The following is a 19,251-nucleotide window of genomic DNA, read 5'->3' on the forward strand; positions in this document are numbered from 1 at the left end:
GGATCCTCTGGATGAAGGATACCCCGCAGTTTGCTTTTAATGGTAACTGTGATAAAAAGAGCACTCAAAGTCCTTGGACAGGAGCTGTGTTGGATTTGAAACAAAAGGGACCTGCCTCCGGGACAGGGCAATGGACACGGCCGTGTAAACATTCTGGTGTTAGGGGATGACATCTGGCAAAACCAGTTAACTTTGTAAGACTTGCGGCTCTGTCTTTAGGATGAAAAAAAACACAATTTATAAAACGGGAACTCATATCCTTTTTCAGGTTTGAACCACTATCCTCTCTCTGTACCACAGGCCCAGTTAGATTTTAATCCAGATGCAAGCGCTACTTGTTTAACTCCATCTACATCTTCAGTAAAAACGTAAGCATGTTCTCAACCGGTATCGAAACCTTTCTTTCTTTCTGCACAGTCTTTCAAACACTTTCTCCACATCAATGGGTTAGCAACTTGAAACAAGCACAACGGAAGAAAAGTAATGAAAACAAAAAAAAAAAAAAGGAGGAGATGAGGGTACAAGCATCTTCTGCTGTTTGAGTGACTTTCTGCGCTCTGTTCAGACAACAGCTGACTCGGAAGTGAAACCCACTGTGCCATCCTAGCTTCCGAGAGAAAAACATACAGCGAGAGAATGTAAGCAACTGTGGTAAGAGGGAATGAGAGCAGAAAATGGGATCACTACAGAATATGAAGTGAGCTTGGCTCAAACTGCACTCAGAACAAAACAGCCATCAACACACAGACTCGGTGTATTTGTAGAATATTTTAATTTTCAGCTGAGAAACACACATTAGGGCAGAATTCAAGGCACGTGATGAGGCATGAAAACTTTCTTGCTTTTTGTGCTTATACCTTCAGTGTAAATTCTGTGAAAAGGAGTAAATCCCTCCTATCTTTGACCTCTACATAAAGCAACTCTGAATACCCACTTGGAGCACGAGGTACAATGCGAAGTTACAGTTATTGCTGGAATGCAGGATTTACTCAGAGAAACATTTCTTTTTCTGCCTGTGCAATTTGTTATATGCCTCGGACAATTTATTTCACAAAGTTTGATCAGTGATGAAATCAACAGAAGCAAATAACGTTATCCACATATATACATGCTGCAATTACAGATAGCTGCTTGCACTGTTTCACCTCAGTTGCTCTCTTACTGGATAATAGAGACCATCTTATGGATAGAAAAAAATCTCTGATTTCTACATCTTGCAAGCCTAGTTGCTTTTCTAAGAGCAAAACAAAACAAACAACAAAACAGAACAATACAAAACTTGGAAAGACAGCCAATAGGGCAATGAACTTTTTACTGCTGAGGCAAAAACACAATATGAAGATTAAAAATGTTGTGGATTTAGGTATACTATCCTAAAAACATCATCATAGGTATTGAAACAAACATCACAGGCATTGAAATGCAGCTAAGAAACGCATTTCCATTTGAGTAGCTTTTGGCTGGTAGTAGTGTAAAGCACCTTTGTGTCTACTCCCACCGGGCATTTGCTGTCACCAAGCAAATAATACAGTACCTGACAGTGAGAGTATTGCCAAGGAAAAAGTTGTTTATGAGCAGCTACAAACAAGTATTTTCTCTCTTAATGCCCTACCGTTGTTCATACAGCCTCGGGTTTAATTATTGTTTCAAAACTTGATAGTCAAAGGCTTTTCTCCCTTACTCATGCATTTTTTTTTAAATCAATATGATTAAAAATGAACCTACTATGCATCCGCGTGATGAACGCGGTAAGAGTTCATCCTGCATTTTTCCCATCAAGGTCCCCATCCTGCTTTTTTCCAGATCACCAAGACTTCTGCTGCGATTACTGGGCAGAGACAAGTCCCAACTCCTGAATGTGTTTAAGCAGCCTGCTCCCAAGGACTTCAGTCGTAACAGAATTTCCATCCTCTGCCCTGGCAGGCGTTAAGAGCTCATTGTTACAGTGAATTTTCCAAAGATGTCATCCTGAGATTACGAATAGTTGTAATCTCTGTAAATCCAGAACTGGACGGTCACATTTCCTAGGCCTCATTACAACAGAAGGATTTATGCATGTAAATACTTCATTGCTATTCAGCAAAACACTGAAATATCTTTTAAGCATGATGTCAAACACCACTGAGAGTGCCTGTAGTGGGAGTATGACTTCACCTTTAAATCCTTTGGGAGCATAAAAGGAAAAATTACTCATTGCATAAGAATTACACCTTAAGACATGCACACAGAGGGACTTTCATAATTTGGTTTTTTATTTCCTAAGAATGAACAGGCCATTTAGCTCTGGGGGAAGAATCAGAAGTCCCATTCCCGCTCTTATATGTAACAAGAAGAACCCACAGAAACAATTTTCTTTACACATTACCTGCACGAATGGCTCAGAGTTAAAGAAAAGTCATCATCTGCATCCTCAGAAATTACAACCTAGACCTAGTTTTAAAAACACTGATAGTGACAGTAATGTCTGACATCTGACCTTCCTAAAAAAAAAAAAAAAACTATATGAAAAGCTAACTGTGCAATCTGATTAGCCAGCACATCAACAAAAGCCCAAGAAAAGCAGTGCAAAAAACGAAAGAGTAAATAATGAAAGTGAAACAGCGCTAGACTATACACCGTGAAGCCTGTGAACAAGCATGTGGCTTTTTGCTTTCCCAAATAAAACTGCAATTTAATAACACTGGCAGGTTGACTTTAGGAGGAATATCTTATAAAGTCAGACTTTGATGGTTGGCCCATTGCAGAATGACTCTTGCTACACACAGCGGGACTGAGGAGACCCAGGAAAAAACAGATGCTTCCCAGTACCAGCATCTGGCCCTGATGTAACAGACAACCTGGCTGACACGCAGGACGTGCCCCAGTCAAGCTTTGCTGAAAGGAGCATGCCCAATGTGGGATATTAACTGGCAGATTTCCCGACGGCTTTTAGGAATTCTTCAGAGATGCTCTGTATCTAAGAGCTTTTGTCCCAAAGGGGATATACATTGCTCCCGCCTCTGAAGGCGATTGTCTACTGCAAAAATAGTGGAGAAATTGAAGAAATACAGAAATGAAAATCATGATCAGAGAAGCGCTGTGATTCATAAGTAAAGGCAAAGTAGAACTTCTATCACCTTGGAAAAAAAAAGTTACACTGGAAAACAGGAGTAAGATTAGATTCTATTGATCTTGACCCTGAAAGATGTTGTTGCTAAACTAGAGTTTCCTATGAATGTCTCATTCACAAAATAACTTAAAACATACTCCTCAACAGCTGCTCCCAACAACTCAGAAAGTAAAAGCCATGCACAAATGAAAACCAGAAGGCACAAATTAAAACAACAACACAACAAAAAAACACCTTCTCAGCATCATTATGCCCAACAACAACAATAAAAAAAAGCAAAAGAAACTGAAAGCATTTTAACTTGTGAAATATAAAATGCAATTCATGTTATGGAGGAATACCTCAGCCTTTTAGCTAGGAAACAGTCTTTCCATGGACACTTGGTTATTTATTAGCTGTCATGCAAAAACAATTAGTCATTCAAGCAATTAAAAAGGTAAGTATCTCCTAAAAATGGTATGAGCTCCTCCAAGCCCTATATGCAACTGCTATAAACCTAGACTGTTCCTGAGTGTAAGTTAATTACTGTATTGCCTCTCCTAATGAGATTCATCGTATCAAGTGTTGTAAATTCTTGATGCTCTTTTAGCTGCAGTCTGAGCCTCTGGTGAATTCTCCTCCTGCTCCTCAGACTTCTTATGGTTTAGGAAGATGTCTGACTTTAAGAAGCGGCTGTAGCTGTCGTATTTCATGAGATTGAATATCTGGTAAGAGAGGAAAAAACACAAAAAAGAATGACCCAAGTAAAAGTAGACTTTGAATGAAAAGGACAACATATGAATTCTACTATTGTTTTTTTTTTTTCTGTTACTGCTGCCATGACTGTAATTACTAAAAGGCACGACATTAAAATACACCTCAAAGTGTATTTTAATTTAAGTGTCAAATGGCTCGAGTGTAGGCTCATCCCTCACCACATCTGCTTTCTCTTCTATTTATATCCACTTCAGGCAAAAAAAGCTAGAAGTCATTTGGAGCTTTCTGAAAACAAAAGGGCTTGGGAGAGGAGCCTGGAATCTGGCCAGTGTCAAGGTTGGGGCTATATTTTGTTTGGTCTTGAAACAGTGGGAAAGAAAAAGGAAAACCTGAAAACTACAACCAAGGCAAAACCCAAGTCCGCACCATGCTCTGACGAGTATTTCATTGGAGAAGCCTCCCTGAGCCATCGTTCGTGACTCATTACATTTTATGGTACCCAGAGTAACTATACTTCCAAGAGGAATTTCTGAATTCTGACCTGCATTTGTGGATAATCCGAGTGTAGATAACCTTACAAGCCTCATTTCTAGCTGATAGTGCAACTGGGCAATACAGCTGTTTGTAAGGAAAAAAAAATCTCAAACTGCCTTTTTGGTTTTTTTCCCCATATCTTCAAGGAACCTGAACAGACACAAAGGCAAGCAAACAGAACTTGACTTCTCTAGTCTGTGCGTGAGCTGGAATATCCCCCTTGCACAATAAATGACATAAAAGCACTTTACTAACCGTCACTTGTTCACTATCCCCCTTGCAAAATAAATGACATAACGCAATTTACATATCATCACTTCTTTACATATTTAGGTATTTAAGTACACATTTAAAATGGTGGCAATCTTGAAGGCTAAAAATTAATTCCAAAACACCCTCTCGATAGAAACTCAATACAGTTAAGCAAGGTCAAATTACACTTGCTGGGGTTGGCTAACTACAATATAATTACATTTATCAAACTAGCTTAAGGGGAAAAAAATTGCAATGAAAACATCAGCTGTTAAAATGTTTTAAGTCAGCATTAAAAACTTAGACTCCTCTTGTTCCTGGTATCATCTAAAGCATCTCCCAGAGAGGGAGAACGCTAAGATCAAAATCTTCTCTGAGTACCCCTAGAGCTGGGTTAGCCAAACACAGAGAGCAGACAGATTTTATAATCACGTGCAAAAGCTGAGTTCTCTTTGTTCCCTCCTCTCGTCACCTCTGTGGAGCAGGCACGTTTACCCTGCAAGTATTTAAAAATCTACAGATTTTTATGAACCACTTCCAACGCCTTTCAACGAGAACAGCTGCCTCTAAGCTGTGTGCTTAAGGTCGCCCCAGAAGTAGCCCCAGTTAGATCACCAGGGCTGCTGGGGAACTAAGTCCTAGTTGTCACTGATGCTGGGAACCCTACAAGCCCTGGACAACAAGCCAGGCTGACTATGCCTCAAGCACACGCTGCCAGTAGCAGTTAGCACTGTTTGTTAGAGATCAAGTTATATATACTGCTCTTCATAACTTTATAAGGATTGAAGACGAGAAGAACATAACTCTTCCTCAATTATCTAACAGCAATAAACAGAAACTTCAAGCAGTGGAAATCTACAACAACCCAAATGTTCTGCATTTGGTAAGTTCGCAGACTTTCTCCCTATACCAGTGGGATTCTTCTCCCACTGTCCTAGCACGTTTCCAGTTCAGCTCTTAATAATCGCTGGCAGTTCATGTGCATGCTCACTGTAAAGCTGCAAAACTTCCTAACCCAAGTAGCCTCTCCAGCTTCACTCTCATCACCACGTAATCACCCACCCGTCCACCAAGTCAGGAGTTTTTCCATGAAAAACATTTTTCCTTCACATGGAAACTGGGTTTCAGGCATTTCCACTGCCAATGGCTTAGAATCTGCCTGAAGGATGGCAGGACCTTTGCTCCTCAGATCACTCCGACTGATCCAGCCAGTGCCCAACTAACATTCAGCACCTGATATAAAATAGGCTGAAAACACTATTTTAAATCAGTGTAACTGTTCCTCTGCAAAAAAGCCAAATGGAACATACAGGTAGTGCTGAGAATGCTACAGAAATTAAAAATAGTACAGACTGCAAGTGCTGGAAAGCTGCAGATGACTCACTTCATAGCTTACGATTTAAACTAAGCTAACAATTAAGAAAATTTACCACCAAAAGACGTACCTGCAGTCCATTACTTAATTTCTACCAGACCTCCCAAGTTCTGTAGGAAAACGCAAAGCAGATGCCAACTCCTCTCTTACATTTTGTGTGTTGCAGAAGAGGGGGCTTTTTGGACAACTGCATTATACTCACATAAATATAAATACAAAACAAAGCAAAGAGAAGAATCTTGAGCTCTCAGGGAAACCAGTGGCAACTACAGAAACAAACATCAGCAATGACTCGGCACAAGTGAATACACAGGAAAACGTAGGCACAAAGTTAGTCGCTCGGTGACTCCCAAGCTACCAGCAGAGGAACCCAGGGGCAAACTTCATCCAATTTTCCAGGAAAGTCCCAAACTGGAATTCATATGGTTCATATTTCTTCACCATTCTCATGACGAAGAAAATAGTTTTACCTGGTCCTGGAGCTTCTGAAACATGAGAGGGTGAGGTGTCTCCAAAATTGTCTCATTCAAACGGGACTGCCCTTCAACATTGACTTGGGATGAAGCTTTACTGGACAGGAAAGTCATGTAAATTTCTTTAGCTTTTTCTTGCATCTGCAAAAGGACACATTTATGTAAAGAATTATTTACTGTGGAAATAGTCGCTGTACTTTTAAGGTTTTGGTGGAGACTTCTAACTCATTCACTTCTTAAAAACAAAACATAGTCTGAATTGAAAAGGAAACAAAACAAAAATACAAAGATTAGCTTATTTATTTATACTTATTTGTGCTGGAGGAAAAACATCGCTGCAGGCCAACTCCTGCGCTGACATTAGCAGAAGCTGTGAGTATTCAGCACTTCAGTCAGACAGCAGTTGTGATATTCAAGATGAGTATTCAGCATAAAACCGCACAGCGCCGTCACCTAGGGTTTGTCCTCACTACCTAGAAGATCATTTTTACTAATAGATAGCCAGCATATGCAAGGAACCCAGGAGGAAAAAAACACCGTGGAAACTTACTCTTACTGCAAGACAGAAATAAGCAAAGTAGCGCATGATGCCTGCTACTGCTAGGTAACCTCATCGCGCAGCTTACATGTTTTGTCACAACTGTGCTTCTACCTCAGGGCAGCTCACGTGCAACGCTGCGTACAAGATTGGAAAAAAAAATAGTTTTTGGCTACCACTATCGATAAGTCTCTCAAGAGCCCCTGAAAGCTGTTAAATAGAGGTAAGTGTGACTTGCATGAAGCACTTTGTTAGTATTTGCCCCGATTTTAGGGCTCTTCTCTTGATAAATCAGTAACAGCAATAATGCTTTGACCACACCAGGCATCCTTAAGCATCAAAGCAATGTACAAGTGGCTGAAATCCTTTAAAATCAAACACAAGCCAGTCAGATAAAGCAGCAAGAAAGAACGCTGCCAAGCCACGAACAAGGTAAGCCTCACTGCAGCCTTCTGAAAGCAGGGCCTGTAGAGCAGCAGGCCCAGATAACTGGCAGTGGGTACACGTCAGTGTTCCTCACTACATTTAATGAGCAACTGTCTCCAGACCAGCACAAACTACGAGGGGACCCTTTGGCAGGAAGTGGGCTTGAAGGAGGAAGCAGTTAAACCCTTACCCATGAACAACTCCCAGCATTTCTTTAATGTTTTACAGCTGAGAATCAGCATTTGGTGATAATTAGAAGAAAAGCAACATGTGTTTGACAATTTGTAATGCCTGAGAGTTAACTCTCTTTCTGCCAAAGGGGACACATTTTCCAGAAGTACTCCTTTCTAAAACAGATCATCTGGTGGATAAACTATCACGTGCCAGGTGCATTCGGTCACTGTGAGGTGTTTTATGAAGATCTCCAATCTTTTCAGTTTCAAAGATCAGGGGAGACTGGGTCAGAGATGTCTGTCCTAAATGAGCAATTAATCCAATCAGACTGCTTTAGATTATGTTAAAGCCCTACTGAAGACAAATAGTAAAAGATATTTTCAGCTGTTATTGCAGGAGCAAGTGTGGTTGAAAAGCCAGTTGGTCTTCCCTAAATGACTTCTGCACTTGCTGTCCAATTTCAGCCATATTTAAGAGAGGGGTAAAGGGCTGTGAAATAATTACATTCCTACTAATTCACTGGGAAGGGGTGGCAAGAGAAAGGCAAGACAGAAAAATGCACAGGCACTGAAGCTAAAGCTGCAGGATGTGTTCCAAAGTTACCTCCTTGAGCTGCCAGCAAGGACTTGGCAGCTGGCTAATCAATACCCACGTAGCTCCACGCCAGCCACAGCACAAGGTGCTTCTTGCCCACGGAGCACAGCAGCAAGCTGGGCACCACGGGGAAAGAGTAAAGGAAGGCTCGAGGGGAAACGTGAGAGAAAACAGAAGTACTGTGAGGAAGTCAGAGAACGTGGGGGGAACAAGACGACTGTGTGGGAGGCTGGTGAAATGGGGAGGATCTCTGGATTTGGTGGGGAAGAATGACAAAGAAAGGAAGTGAAAGAACTGTGGTAGGGAGAGGGGGTCACTGCAGAGACACGGGGGGCCTGACATTGTGGTACTGGAGACATGTGGAAGTGCACGACTGAACTTCACAGGTTCTGCCGCACACAGAGCCACGGTTAGGCTATGTTGATGTTCCAGCAGGAAAGCATCAGTTTAACTAAAAAATAAATGAAGGTACAGTAAAGCTGCCAGTATGGTGATACCTTCCCCAGAGGACATTCGTGGAAAGCCAGGTCCAGGCGGAAGAGGTGGGTGGCGATCTTTGTTCTAGCCTCAAGCTAACGCCTCAGCACTGGGGACTCTGCTCTGATTCTGAGACTGGGACCTTGTTCACAGGTGGTTATTAAAGCATTTCTGGCACTTTTCTCTTACATCTGTGTACTCGCCTCTGCATCCACGCCAAGTTCCCCTTTGGAATACAAAGTTCTGTCTACACAAATCCCCCTCGGTAGTTCAAATGGATATAATATTCTTTCCCACTTCCTTTCATAAGGTCAAATTCAGCTCCAAAGCATGTGCGGTTCCCAAATGAGGTGAATGGGAGTCCCAGATGCTCATCAGAGCAGACTCCAGCAGTTTGCAGCTGCACAGCGTTACCTAGTCCTTTATAAACGCTGCCACATTCCACAGGAGAAGTAGCAGAAGAAATTGGTATAGAATAGGTAGAGAATCACAGTATCATTTAGGCTGGAAAAGGCTTTCAGGATGATCGAGTCCAACCATAATACATATTTGTTCTGAAATCGGTCTCTGCAAAACTTCTTGAGTATTTTGCTGAATTTCAGCAACAGCTGAAAAGATTCTCTGTTGTTCAAAACACTTCCTACAATCTGTAACTTGTCTTTAAAGCTCAGTTGCAACAGAAGAAGCATTTAAAGCTTGGAAAGTAGCACAACGGACATGTTATTTATTTCATTAACGAGCACAAATCCACAACTAACCTCAGTAAAATATTTAAAGTTAAGTTTTATTCACTTATCCCCACCACTCCCATTTCAATAGTTAAACGTTCCCTAAGATGCGGACCATACGGGTGGCAGCAGAGCTCACTACTACAATGGACCTGACATAATTCCTTCCCCAGTCTTCACTAAAAATGACATTTCTATTTTGGCTTCTATTTTAAAGGACCGATAAAGAAAATATCCTTTTTATTTCTTTATTTTAAATGACAGAGGTGTTTCCTGAGCTTGTACTTCCATGCTGCAAGAAAACAGCTCGGAGTCAGTCCACCTAAAGACCTGTCTAGGCTCTTGATGAAGTCTGCTTGCCGCCTAACTCTGCAGATGCTGAAAATCTCCCTGAACCATGCATGCATTTTGCATTAGCTCACCAAAACAGGAAAACAAACGTAAACTCAAGGATCAGTATGGTCAGAACTCCTTTTCTGCTGCCTTCCGCATTCCCACCACTAGTCTAGAGCCAACACCATGGTCAGGAGCCAGGCTTCTTCTTGCCAGTGCTCCCTCTGCTCCTGTGATCAACCAACCCTGGCAGCACAGTGGCTCACATTCAAGAGGAAGGGGGCAGAGAAGATGCATCTGCACAACATCTTGCAAGATCTGCCGTGTAGGCTTGAGACGTCAGCTCTCTAGGCAGAGCCCACATGGCTGTGGTTAGAGTAAAGCCTGAAGCAAACTTAATGAGCCCTGACGAAAGGCACCGGATATTTTCTTAGAATGGCACTAGCAGAGTTAGGCAGCTTGCAGCCAGCAGAAGGCACGGCCAGAGCGAGCTGGCGCCTGCCTGCAAGGACCAGGCTGGACAGGAGGGAAGGGCAGCAGCTCCGAGCCAACCTCCCCACCGTACAGCACCCCTGCAGGACCACGCAGCTGCAGGCTGCACAGAAGGACCACGACAGCACGGGGCACAGCAGATAATTCATCCAACGACCAGCTGGTGACTTTGGTGCAAGTTGCATCTAAGAAAACCCCCATGCTAACACTCTCACGTCAAGTAATGACAAGTTCATTTTATACTTCAAAAATAGAAAAAAAATATCCTGTTTTATCCAGGTTAAATTGAAATCAACTTCATCTGACCGAAATCTGAGTGTCTGTGAGAGTTTCTGTGGTAAACCAGTTCTAATGAGAAGCAGGTTATTAAATAGCTAAGTTGGTTTTAGAATACTTTGCTCACATCAGATAGATGCAAAGCGATTTCTGCAAGAATCACTTTCAGAAGACATATTCGTGCTTAATGTTATCGTGAACACTTGAAGGATTTCTACTTTTAGTGCCTTCTCTAGCTGCGTAAATTATCTAAACAAGCAGTAGCTATGAAAACTTACTGCAAATCTGTGTCATCCTAAAGCACACTAATTCTACCTGGTTGTAACGCTTGGAGTCTAACATGCCAAAGCTCTCATTACACACTGTGCTGTAATGACCGGTACTGAATATTTAAGCTGAGTGGAAACTAACCAAGTCCCCGTCCATTCATTTGGCAATCCATTCAAGCATTCGCTAAACTACTATCTCTATACATCAGTTTGCCATTTCCTGCACTAGCGTGCACAATCCTATAAAAGCTAAAAAGATGGAAATTATTTAGTAAGGGAAAATATGATTACTATCCAACGGCAAAACAAGGGACCTGACAGAAGGATTTGCCATTTTCATTTCCTTTTTAAAATCCGGTTTGATACCTACACGCCTCTTGGCAAGGACACTGCGTGGCATACAAGGAAAAAAACCATCTGCCCTACACGGAGCAAAGGGATCTTCCCGTTTGTTCATGAATTGTGATGCTGTCTTCTACTTTACCAACTCAGAAAGGGAATAGGGAAAGAGATCGAGCATACCCAGCCCAGCTTGTTAAACATACCAGTCAGAATGCTGTATGGACATCTGGGGGAGGAAGAGATCAAACGCCTTCTACCTCAGACTGACATAACGGGATTGGAAGCAGCTGCTTGTTCCAGAGCAGAGCCAGGTCAGAGGACCTGTCTGGGTGAGCTTGGTGCCATCAGACCTTGGCTTCCAGCGCGCCCCAGCCCGGCTGCAGCTGAAACATCCCCTCAGAGGCAAGGGGACAGACGGACTCGCAGCGCTCCCCACCCCACCTACTGCAACTGCTGCCACCGGAGGGGCAGCTAGCGCAAGCGGTAACCTCTTTCATCCTGCCTCATCCACTTCTTTTCTCTTTCCGCCTTACATCTCACAGAATGATGGCCTGAGTAGTTGTTCTTTTCTGAAGACTGTCTGCATGCACGGACCTAAATGAGGAAGGGTAAGCAACTAAATACACAGAGCTGAAATAGCTCTAAATATTACCGAAAGTGCAGCCAAATCGAACATTTTTCTCTTCTGGCAATAATATTTTTTTTTTTTTGATGGAAATAATACCAAAAAAAACACATAACTGAAGGAAGCAAATTGTTATGTGGAAAGTACTTTTTCAGTGAACTATACAGAATATTTACAGAAAGTTGACAGTCTACTCTCAAAAATACATTTTGCTGAAAATCCAGCATTCTGGTGGAAAACATTTCCCACTGACAACATTTGACTGGCCTTAAGACAGGAAGTCCTGCAGTCTGGACACAAGAACTGGGGCAGCTCTCTTCCACGTGCACTTTATAATGCCCCTAGAAGGCCGGTTCCCCCACCTGATTCCAATTCCCTGACATTTCTGATGTTACTCACAGCATGTGGCGTCCCATCTGAAGCAGGTATAAATGGCATTTCCCCAGCCTCACTTCCTCTGATATTCTGTTTGGCCAGAATAATGCAACAGGGGCTTTAAGTTTGCACCTGTTGCCTTCCAAAACTCTCCCTTTGTCAACAACGAGAGGGGGATATGTGAAGGACATAAAGGTAGGATACCAAAAAAGAGGGCTTCTGAGATTTAAGAACCTGATTCTCACTGATTGTGCTATTCAATTGGAATTTTGAAATTTTGTTGTTTTATGGTCACAGAATTCTCAACTTGAAGATAGATAAACTTGGAAATTGACAAAGAAAATCTCTAGAGCTTTTCCAGAAACAATCAAACAAAACATGGTATATATTTTATGCCTGACTCTACAGGCATCTAAGAAGAAGCAAAAGTACATCCTGTGTTCCTGTTGCCCCTAGACTTAGATGAAAGTTACTGGGGATGGTTGGTTAAAAAGTTTCCAACAGAATATTTTTACTAGAAAACTATAGTTTTTATGAAAATAGAAATGTATCAATCAAAAAAAAATGAATGTATCAATCTGAATATTTAAACAAAATAATCTAAACAGACCCTCAATTTCTTTTGCTTTGGTAATTTGATAAGGCAAAACAATTCATTTTGGTATTGTAAAACATTTTGTTTGTGCTGTTTGTTTTTATTTTTGCATATTAAGCACAGAGGTGTGTATCTTGATATAATAGCCATTATGTTTTAAAATGTCCTAAACTAGATAACTTTATATTTTCAAACAAGGTGATGGAATATTACTGAACTAAACCTTTTGCTATTCCAAAGCAACAACAAAAATTTTAGTTGTCAAACATGGCAAACTTGGCAATTTCAGCATTTTGTTTTGATTAGAAATAAAACCAACTTTGTTTCTAAACAATTCTACCACAATGATTTCAGTACAACTCCTTCAGAGGTGTTTATCTGCACTCACACGAAGCACGTTACGTGACAGAAATGTCACAGCTCCACTCCTGCTATGGAATCCTTGCTGACAAGTAAAAATCATTTAGGAAGCATACCTGTTTTTTTCCCTGTGTTTTCTTAAATTCTTCACATGCTAGCCAGAACAAAACATTTTCTTCACTGAATTCTTTCTTTAAAAATTCCTAGGAAAAAGAAAAAGAAAAGTTAACACAGCTAGGACCCAATTTCTCGATTGTTTTTCTCTCTTCCTTCCATAGCTATTAAAGCCAGAAGCTGCCTGTGGCTAGTTTTTACCATGACACGAGTTTACACAACAGAGTGCAACAGAAGCACTGCATTAATGTGTCTACACACTGCCGAGGCACAAATGAACAATATATTCAGCACTTTAAAAGCACATTCCAGGAGAAGGATGAGCAACATCTAATCTTGGAGCTTATCAGTAACTAAGATGAAGAGTTTCTTCAGTCTCCCTTAAATAACTTGAGCAATTTTACAGTTATTACTCAAATGGAACTCTGAAAATATATGAATTCATTAGCAGGTGAGTGTAATGAACTATTTTAATGAGAGTAACAGATCACTTGAGATTCTTGTCTAGCATCTTTCTGATTTTTTTAATGAGTAGAATCTCTACAAGTCAAAGTGTTTCTAAACATGATCATCAGGGGCAATAAATTTACTTAAGTAACTAAAGCAGAAGACGTATTTGCCTTCTCTAAATGGTGTTTAAACATTCTCCCAAAACTGAACAATGTTTTAAAATAAGGGGAAAAAAGCAGTTAAATTTACATATAAAAAGCAGTGATTGAAATATTTATAGCTCTGAGATTGTCAATTTTTACTTTCAAGCACTAGAAAATAGAGATTAAGTAATGCCAAGAATTAAATAGTACCAAGATTTTGTTGTTGTTTTAAGAATTCTAAATCACACAGTAATTACAGTGGTTTATAGTCCTGGTTTACATCAGTTTTCAGACCAGTCTGGGAGGAAATAATTTTATCCCAGTGCATTTTATCAGTGCTTGGCCCAGCAAAGCCATACTTGACTAGGTAGTTCCTATTGCTACAGCTAATCCTCTGACTTTGGCTAAAAGGCCTTATTAAGCCAACTGTCCACCCTTACCTAATTAAGCCTCAAGCCTGCATTTTGAGCTACACAAGCCCACAGTTTGTAGTTAAGTTAATGTTTTTCAGTACAGCTGCTGCAATATAAAATAAGAGCCGCACAGAGTTATCAGGCTCAGGGAATGGTTTGTGGTAACTTACTGCTTGAGTGAGGCCAACATGTAAGAATAAAGAGTGTGGGAATGGTCCCAGCAATTAATAATGCTTGGCAGGAGAGATCAGTTGCTCAAGGACTGTAGTTTATCTAACAGTAAACTGTTAATCCTCACAACAGCTGACTGATCCAATTAAAAAGATGCTACCCAAAGCCTTCCGCAGGCCTTACAAGAGCAAGCAATTCCCCACATCAGCAGCTCGGCAAATGCCACAGCTTCAACTCTGCCACCTCGGCTCAGGGTACGCATCTAGAAGGATACGAGCCCGTGTGCTTACAGCACTGGCACAGCTGCACCGTTTGTGGTGAGCCTCATTCATCTCACTCCTCCTAATTTCAGTTTATATAAATATTTATAGGTAATATAGCAACCCTAAATCGTTTAACTCCTTCTGGATCTTCGAGGAGGTTCTCCAGGGACGTGGCCCATTTCGAGGTTCCTTTCAAGCTTTGGTGGCTGCTGCTTGGGTGACCCTCGCTGTCGTTTATCTCTGGAAAAAATGAGAAGAGCATCTTTGTTAGGAGTGATTAATATCACATGCATTTCTTCTCCATTCCCCTCTGCACCCTTGGATTACAGCTGCGCTCTTTAAAGGAAACGCCATAAAACTGAAAATAAACACACGCACATATTTGAATGCTGCTTTGCATCTAGAGAGGTAAAATTGTCCTGCAGTTGGATAATTCACGAGCCCAGCCGTAGGCACTGTCACTGTTTTATGGGAGTCCAAGCACCTTTTGCCTGCGGAACGCAGTGACCGCAGCCCGCGCAGCAGCAGGACCGTTTGCCTTTCGTTCTGGCAGTCCGTGACACCGGCTCCTCTAAAGCAAATCCCAGTGGGTCGCACGCATGAAACTTACTTTTAAGAAAAGAATCGTTGCTGGGAGGTGGGAAAAGGCAGAACGAGAAAGAAACGCAATGCTTTGTTGAGCAGAACAAGTCTCACGCGTTAACGTGGTCTCAAGGGACAGGGGCAGCTGGCAGAGGAGCCTCACTCCAGCTGAACCAACCTGCGTTGGGCGAGCGGCATCCGGGTGGTTTTTCTGTTTGCCTGCTTGCTTTCAAGTCCCCTCAAGTTCTGTTTTTATAAGGTACGCTGGACTGTGCCCGTGGCCTATCTGCCAGCCAGCCACCGCAGATAGGACAGATGGTACACGTTTCTGAATATTTCTGTCCCAGGGATAGAAAGTACATCACATCCAAGGCTGGTGAGGCCAAAAACTTGTTTGCTGGCTACGCGTCAGAAGACCTATTACTTGGGAAGGCTCCAGGGATTTTACTGCTGATCTGAACAACTCTAAAATACACATGAAGAGCTTGGCCTCCTTTCCTCGTACACTCGGGATGCCAGGAGGAGACGCAGAAGGGCTGCCCATGAGCAGTCAGGCACCAGTTGAGGTCCCTACACACCAAAGAGGTGCACGAAGCGCTTCCTGAAACCGCTGCAGGCGTCTTCACAGCCCCTTCGTTTGTCCCTGCCAGCATACTGGAAACATGGATCCCAGCAACTTCTGCTGAAGTTCTGTTAAAAACCCTCCCTCCGCCATGAATCTAAACCTCAGCAAGTATCTCACAGAATGATCTGTGCAGAGCTGTACTATCAGATGCCCTTTGCAGCTATGGTTGAGCCCTACAAAACACTCGCGCTGCAGCAAAGAGTTTGGGTTGCTAGAGACTTGCAGAGTCCATTTATTTTCCTAACGGTGAGAGAGACCACTGTGCAAATCTCCCCTTCCCACTTCACAAGCGGTTATTTCAGGTTTCAGGACACCCCCTTGGCAAGGACCGTGACAGGTTGGTCTCCAACGCAGCAGGTACAGCTACAGCCCTGGGTAAGAAAATTAATTGCCCCCCACAAACCCAGCACTACTGGTTAAAGGCCAGGAGTCAGCCCCCGGGGGCTGTCTCTAAACCACCACCGTCTGAGACACAGCGTTGCAGTGAATTATCTGTGCCTCAGTTCCCCCCCCCCCTCAGGCAAAAGGATGTGGTTCCTGATTGCGATTTGTGAAATTTATTTTAGGAGCCTGACTCAAAGTGTCCAGGCATCTAATCTTTGTAAAACAAGTGATAGCTAGGTGGGAATAGCGAGGCACATGTGAGCAGAGCACCGCGGGCTCCTGAGGATCGCTCCCACCTGCAAGCCGAGCAGCAGCGCTGCGTAAAGCTGCTCGCGGCCCAAAGAGCCAGGGCACCCCTTTATTAAACATGCGATTTAGCACAGAAAGCATGGGAGTGAGGCTTTATTCCTTGATTTCCTTTTTCCAGCCAACATTTTGGCAGACTAATGATTTCCAACCACCCCTCTTTCCTCACGTGTCCGAGGCGATTTTCTGTTCTCCGCCGACCACCGTTTGGCCAAGCTGCCTCTCGATCCCAGCCCACCCAGCACAGCCCAGCCCCATCCACCATTAACGCTCCCCTTCCTCTTCTTCATCACCCCCCAAGCCCCTTGCTCTCCTGTGGGGCTGCTCCCGTTCTCCCTACCCCCTCCTCCGGCCTTCGTAGGGAAAATTCGGGTTTTGAGAGGGAGGACGGAGCGCCACCACTGCACACCACAGTGGCCACCAGGCGTTATCGTCCCTTCCCCTTCGGCACAAACAGGCCGCACGCGGTGCAAGGCAGGGGGGAACACCCTCCAGCTTTATAAGCCCATGAAAGCCGCTGGGTGTTTTATTATACCCCATTAAATAAGCAGTTACAAACATTCTCCTGTTTAATACAAGTGACCCCCAATTTGGATGGTAACTTCCCACTCCACGTATTAGCTTCATTTAGCAGATTTGATGTGTGATGTCCAGAAGTTTTTATGACCTTAAGACAGGATAAAGTTTTCACCGGAATGATCCCCATGTCCATACCCCAAAGATCTTACTAAATTTCCTTAAAAACGATGCCTCCGCTGGTGTACAGCTCAATGAAAATCTAAAACTGTTTATTTTAGAATGCAATCCTGCAATAAACGTAAATATAGGAATAACCCTAATTATCACTGTTTGCTATTTATAAAGATAACTTTCTTCTGTTTAAATCATCTGGTGACCAAGTTACACGGCATACACTTGCAATAACAGGCTCAGCACCAGCGTTTAGTGACCAACAGGTATATGTCTGTGAGCATGTGAACGAGGAAGGCAGGCACTTGCTGCCACTGGGCACTGGGAGATAATTTTGAGCTTGGAAAAGGGCATTACGCCATGGCAGTTCTTCCACTTACGTTCCCGAAAAAGCCATAATCAGAACGCACGCGATAAACATGCTAATTATATCTCTTATTTCTTAATGCCACAGGAAAGTGCTCGCTATCTTTCAGACAGACCAGAAGCCAAGAGGCAGAGCAAGCCAACAGAGCGCGCACAGCAGAAGGCAGCTCGGGGTCGGCTGAAGCAAACTTTCCACTGAGCACACAGCCCTAACACAACTGCTTCTGTGATGTGCAGCGTCCAGCTGCCGGTACAAACACAGCAAACGATCAAGTACTTGCCTTAACTGCACCATTATTTTAGAGAAGAATCCTACGCTCTGCCAGCGAGCAGGCTAGCGCGTTATTTCAGGGAAGGATCCTACAGGAGCTGTTTTTTCCAGTCACGCAACAACACTGGGGATAAAGACTCTTTGTAAGGGGCAGATGTGCTGGTAAGCGCGGCGCTAGTAACGCTGTGCTTGTCAGCTGAGAGGGACTACCGAAATCGGCAAAGAGCTGCAGCCTCCAAACTTGGGCCAAAACCACAGCAAGCAGCGCTAACATCGAGCTCCACGGCTCTGCAGATCAAAGCTCGGCGGCGGCCCTGGCTTTCAGCAGCCACAAAGCAATGTGGAACCTCATCAAACCTCAGAGATAGCGAGGCACGGCCGAGCTGGACGCGCCGGCCCTCACAGAGCCGCCGATGCTCACCTCAGCGCCTGCCAGCCCTGACCCACCGCACGCAGCCCCTGGCCACGCAGCAATAAGACGAGCATGCAGCCAGCGCCCGTGCCAAGCGTCCATCACGGGCCTCATTATCCAACCTCAACCACCCCGTGATTATACGCTTGAATGTTAATTCAGGAAATCTTTCTCCGTTTCCAGCAGCCGTGTTGAAGAACGCCTGGACACGCCGTGTTTCACCTGCCTGTTTCGGGAAGCCACGAAGCCTTGTTATTGCTTTGGGAGCGCTCCTGACACCGCATCTTGTCCTGCGGCCACCAGAACCTTGTCCGGCCACAGCCGCCGGTCTGGAATTAATAACCCGGGATTATGAAACAGCGGGGAGCTCCATCGGCGGGCGATGAAGAGGGAAAAGCCCCTCGCTGTCCGGGTGCCCCTGGCCGAGTCCCGCTGGGTTCTCCCAGCAGCTGCCCAGGGCTGCCCCAGGACATGGCCAGCAGCAGCAGCTGGCCACCGGCTTCCACTTTTAGCCCCCAGGAAGGAAGCGGAGGGGACGTTCTGCTTTCGCAGCATCTCTGGAGGCGCTCCCCAGACACGCATCCTTCAGAAAAACGCGCCCAGAAGCAGACCAGCAGCGCGCTCCGCTTTCCTCAGCGCGGCGGCCGCTCCTCGGTGCACGCCGGGGGCTGGCTCTCGGCTTCTACCCGGCCCCCGGGGCGCCCCCGGCGTGGAAGAGCCGACCCCGTCCCGAGCCCCGTCCCCGAGCCCCTCAGCGGTTCCCCCCGTCCCGTCCCGTCCCGGTCCCGTCCCCCCGCGTGAGGCGCGGCGGCGGCGGCGCCCCCGGTACCTGAGGGCGGGCGCTTCCTGCTGAGGCGGCTCACGGCCCGGTTGAACATCGCGGGGCCCGCAGGGGGGTGCTGAGGGGGGAGCGGCCCCGTCCCAGCCCGGCCCGGCCCGGCCCGGCCCCGACCGCCGCCTCCTGCCGGGCGCCGCCGCCCGCTCCGCCCCGCGGCTGAGGCGGTGCCGGTAACGGGGT

At 44.4% G+C, this 19,251-nt stretch overlaps 1 protein-coding gene and 1 long non-coding RNA gene across 3 annotated transcripts; one reads left to right on the forward strand and one right to left on the reverse strand.

Annotated features, from left to right (window-relative positions):
* Positions 1 to 752: 752 nt before the first annotated feature.
* Positions 753 to 19,232, reverse strand: RGS10 (regulator of G protein signaling 10). Of its 2 annotated transcripts, none has more exons than XM_080597427.1 (5): positions 19,063 to 19,232; positions 14,719 to 14,837; positions 13,160 to 13,246; positions 6,437 to 6,580; positions 753 to 3,813 (listed from the first exon to the last, which is right to left on the reverse strand). In XM_080597427.1, the coding sequence occupies exons 1-5, from the start codon at positions 19,109 to 19,111 to the stop codon at positions 3,667 to 3,669; spliced, it is 546 nt and encodes a 181-aa protein (XP_080453553.1). In that variant the 5' UTR covers positions 19,112 to 19,232; the 3' UTR covers positions 753 to 3,666. The 2 variants fall into 2 exon arrangements, with proteins under 2 accessions (XP_080453553.1, XP_080453552.1); XM_080597426.1 differs by lacking the exon at positions 19,063 to 19,232 and adding an exon at positions 18,460 to 18,973.
* LOC308197253 lies at positions 7,330 to 14,819 on the forward strand. The gene is made up of 3 exons (XR_013952695.1): positions 7,330 to 12,283; positions 13,322 to 13,608; positions 14,706 to 14,819. It is a non-coding gene; the product is annotated as an uncharacterized lncRNA (long non-coding RNA).
* Positions 19,233 to 19,251: the final 19 nt, after the last annotated feature.

Source organism: Anser brachyrhynchus (genome assembly GCF_964034855.1).
Source record: "Anser brachyrhynchus genome assembly, chromosome: 6".
NCBI lineage: Eukaryota > Metazoa > Chordata > Aves > Anseriformes > Anatidae > Anser > Anser brachyrhynchus.

Bases quoted from the DNA above. Each gene is read 5' to 3' on its own strand.
- RGS10 (XM_080597426.1), bottom strand. From the start codon at position 18,517: ATGCGGTGTCAGGAGCGCTCCCAAAGCAATAACAAGGCTTCGTGGCTT. The intron at 13,247-14,718 runs GTTGCTATATTA...TCTTTTTCCTAG, and splicing joins AAGGAGTTAAACGATTTAGG to GAATTTTTAAAGAAAGAATT. The intron at 3,814-6,436 runs GTAAAACTATTT...CTCTCTTACCAG, and splicing joins TTCAGAAGCTCCAGGACCAG to ATATTCAATCTCATGAAATA.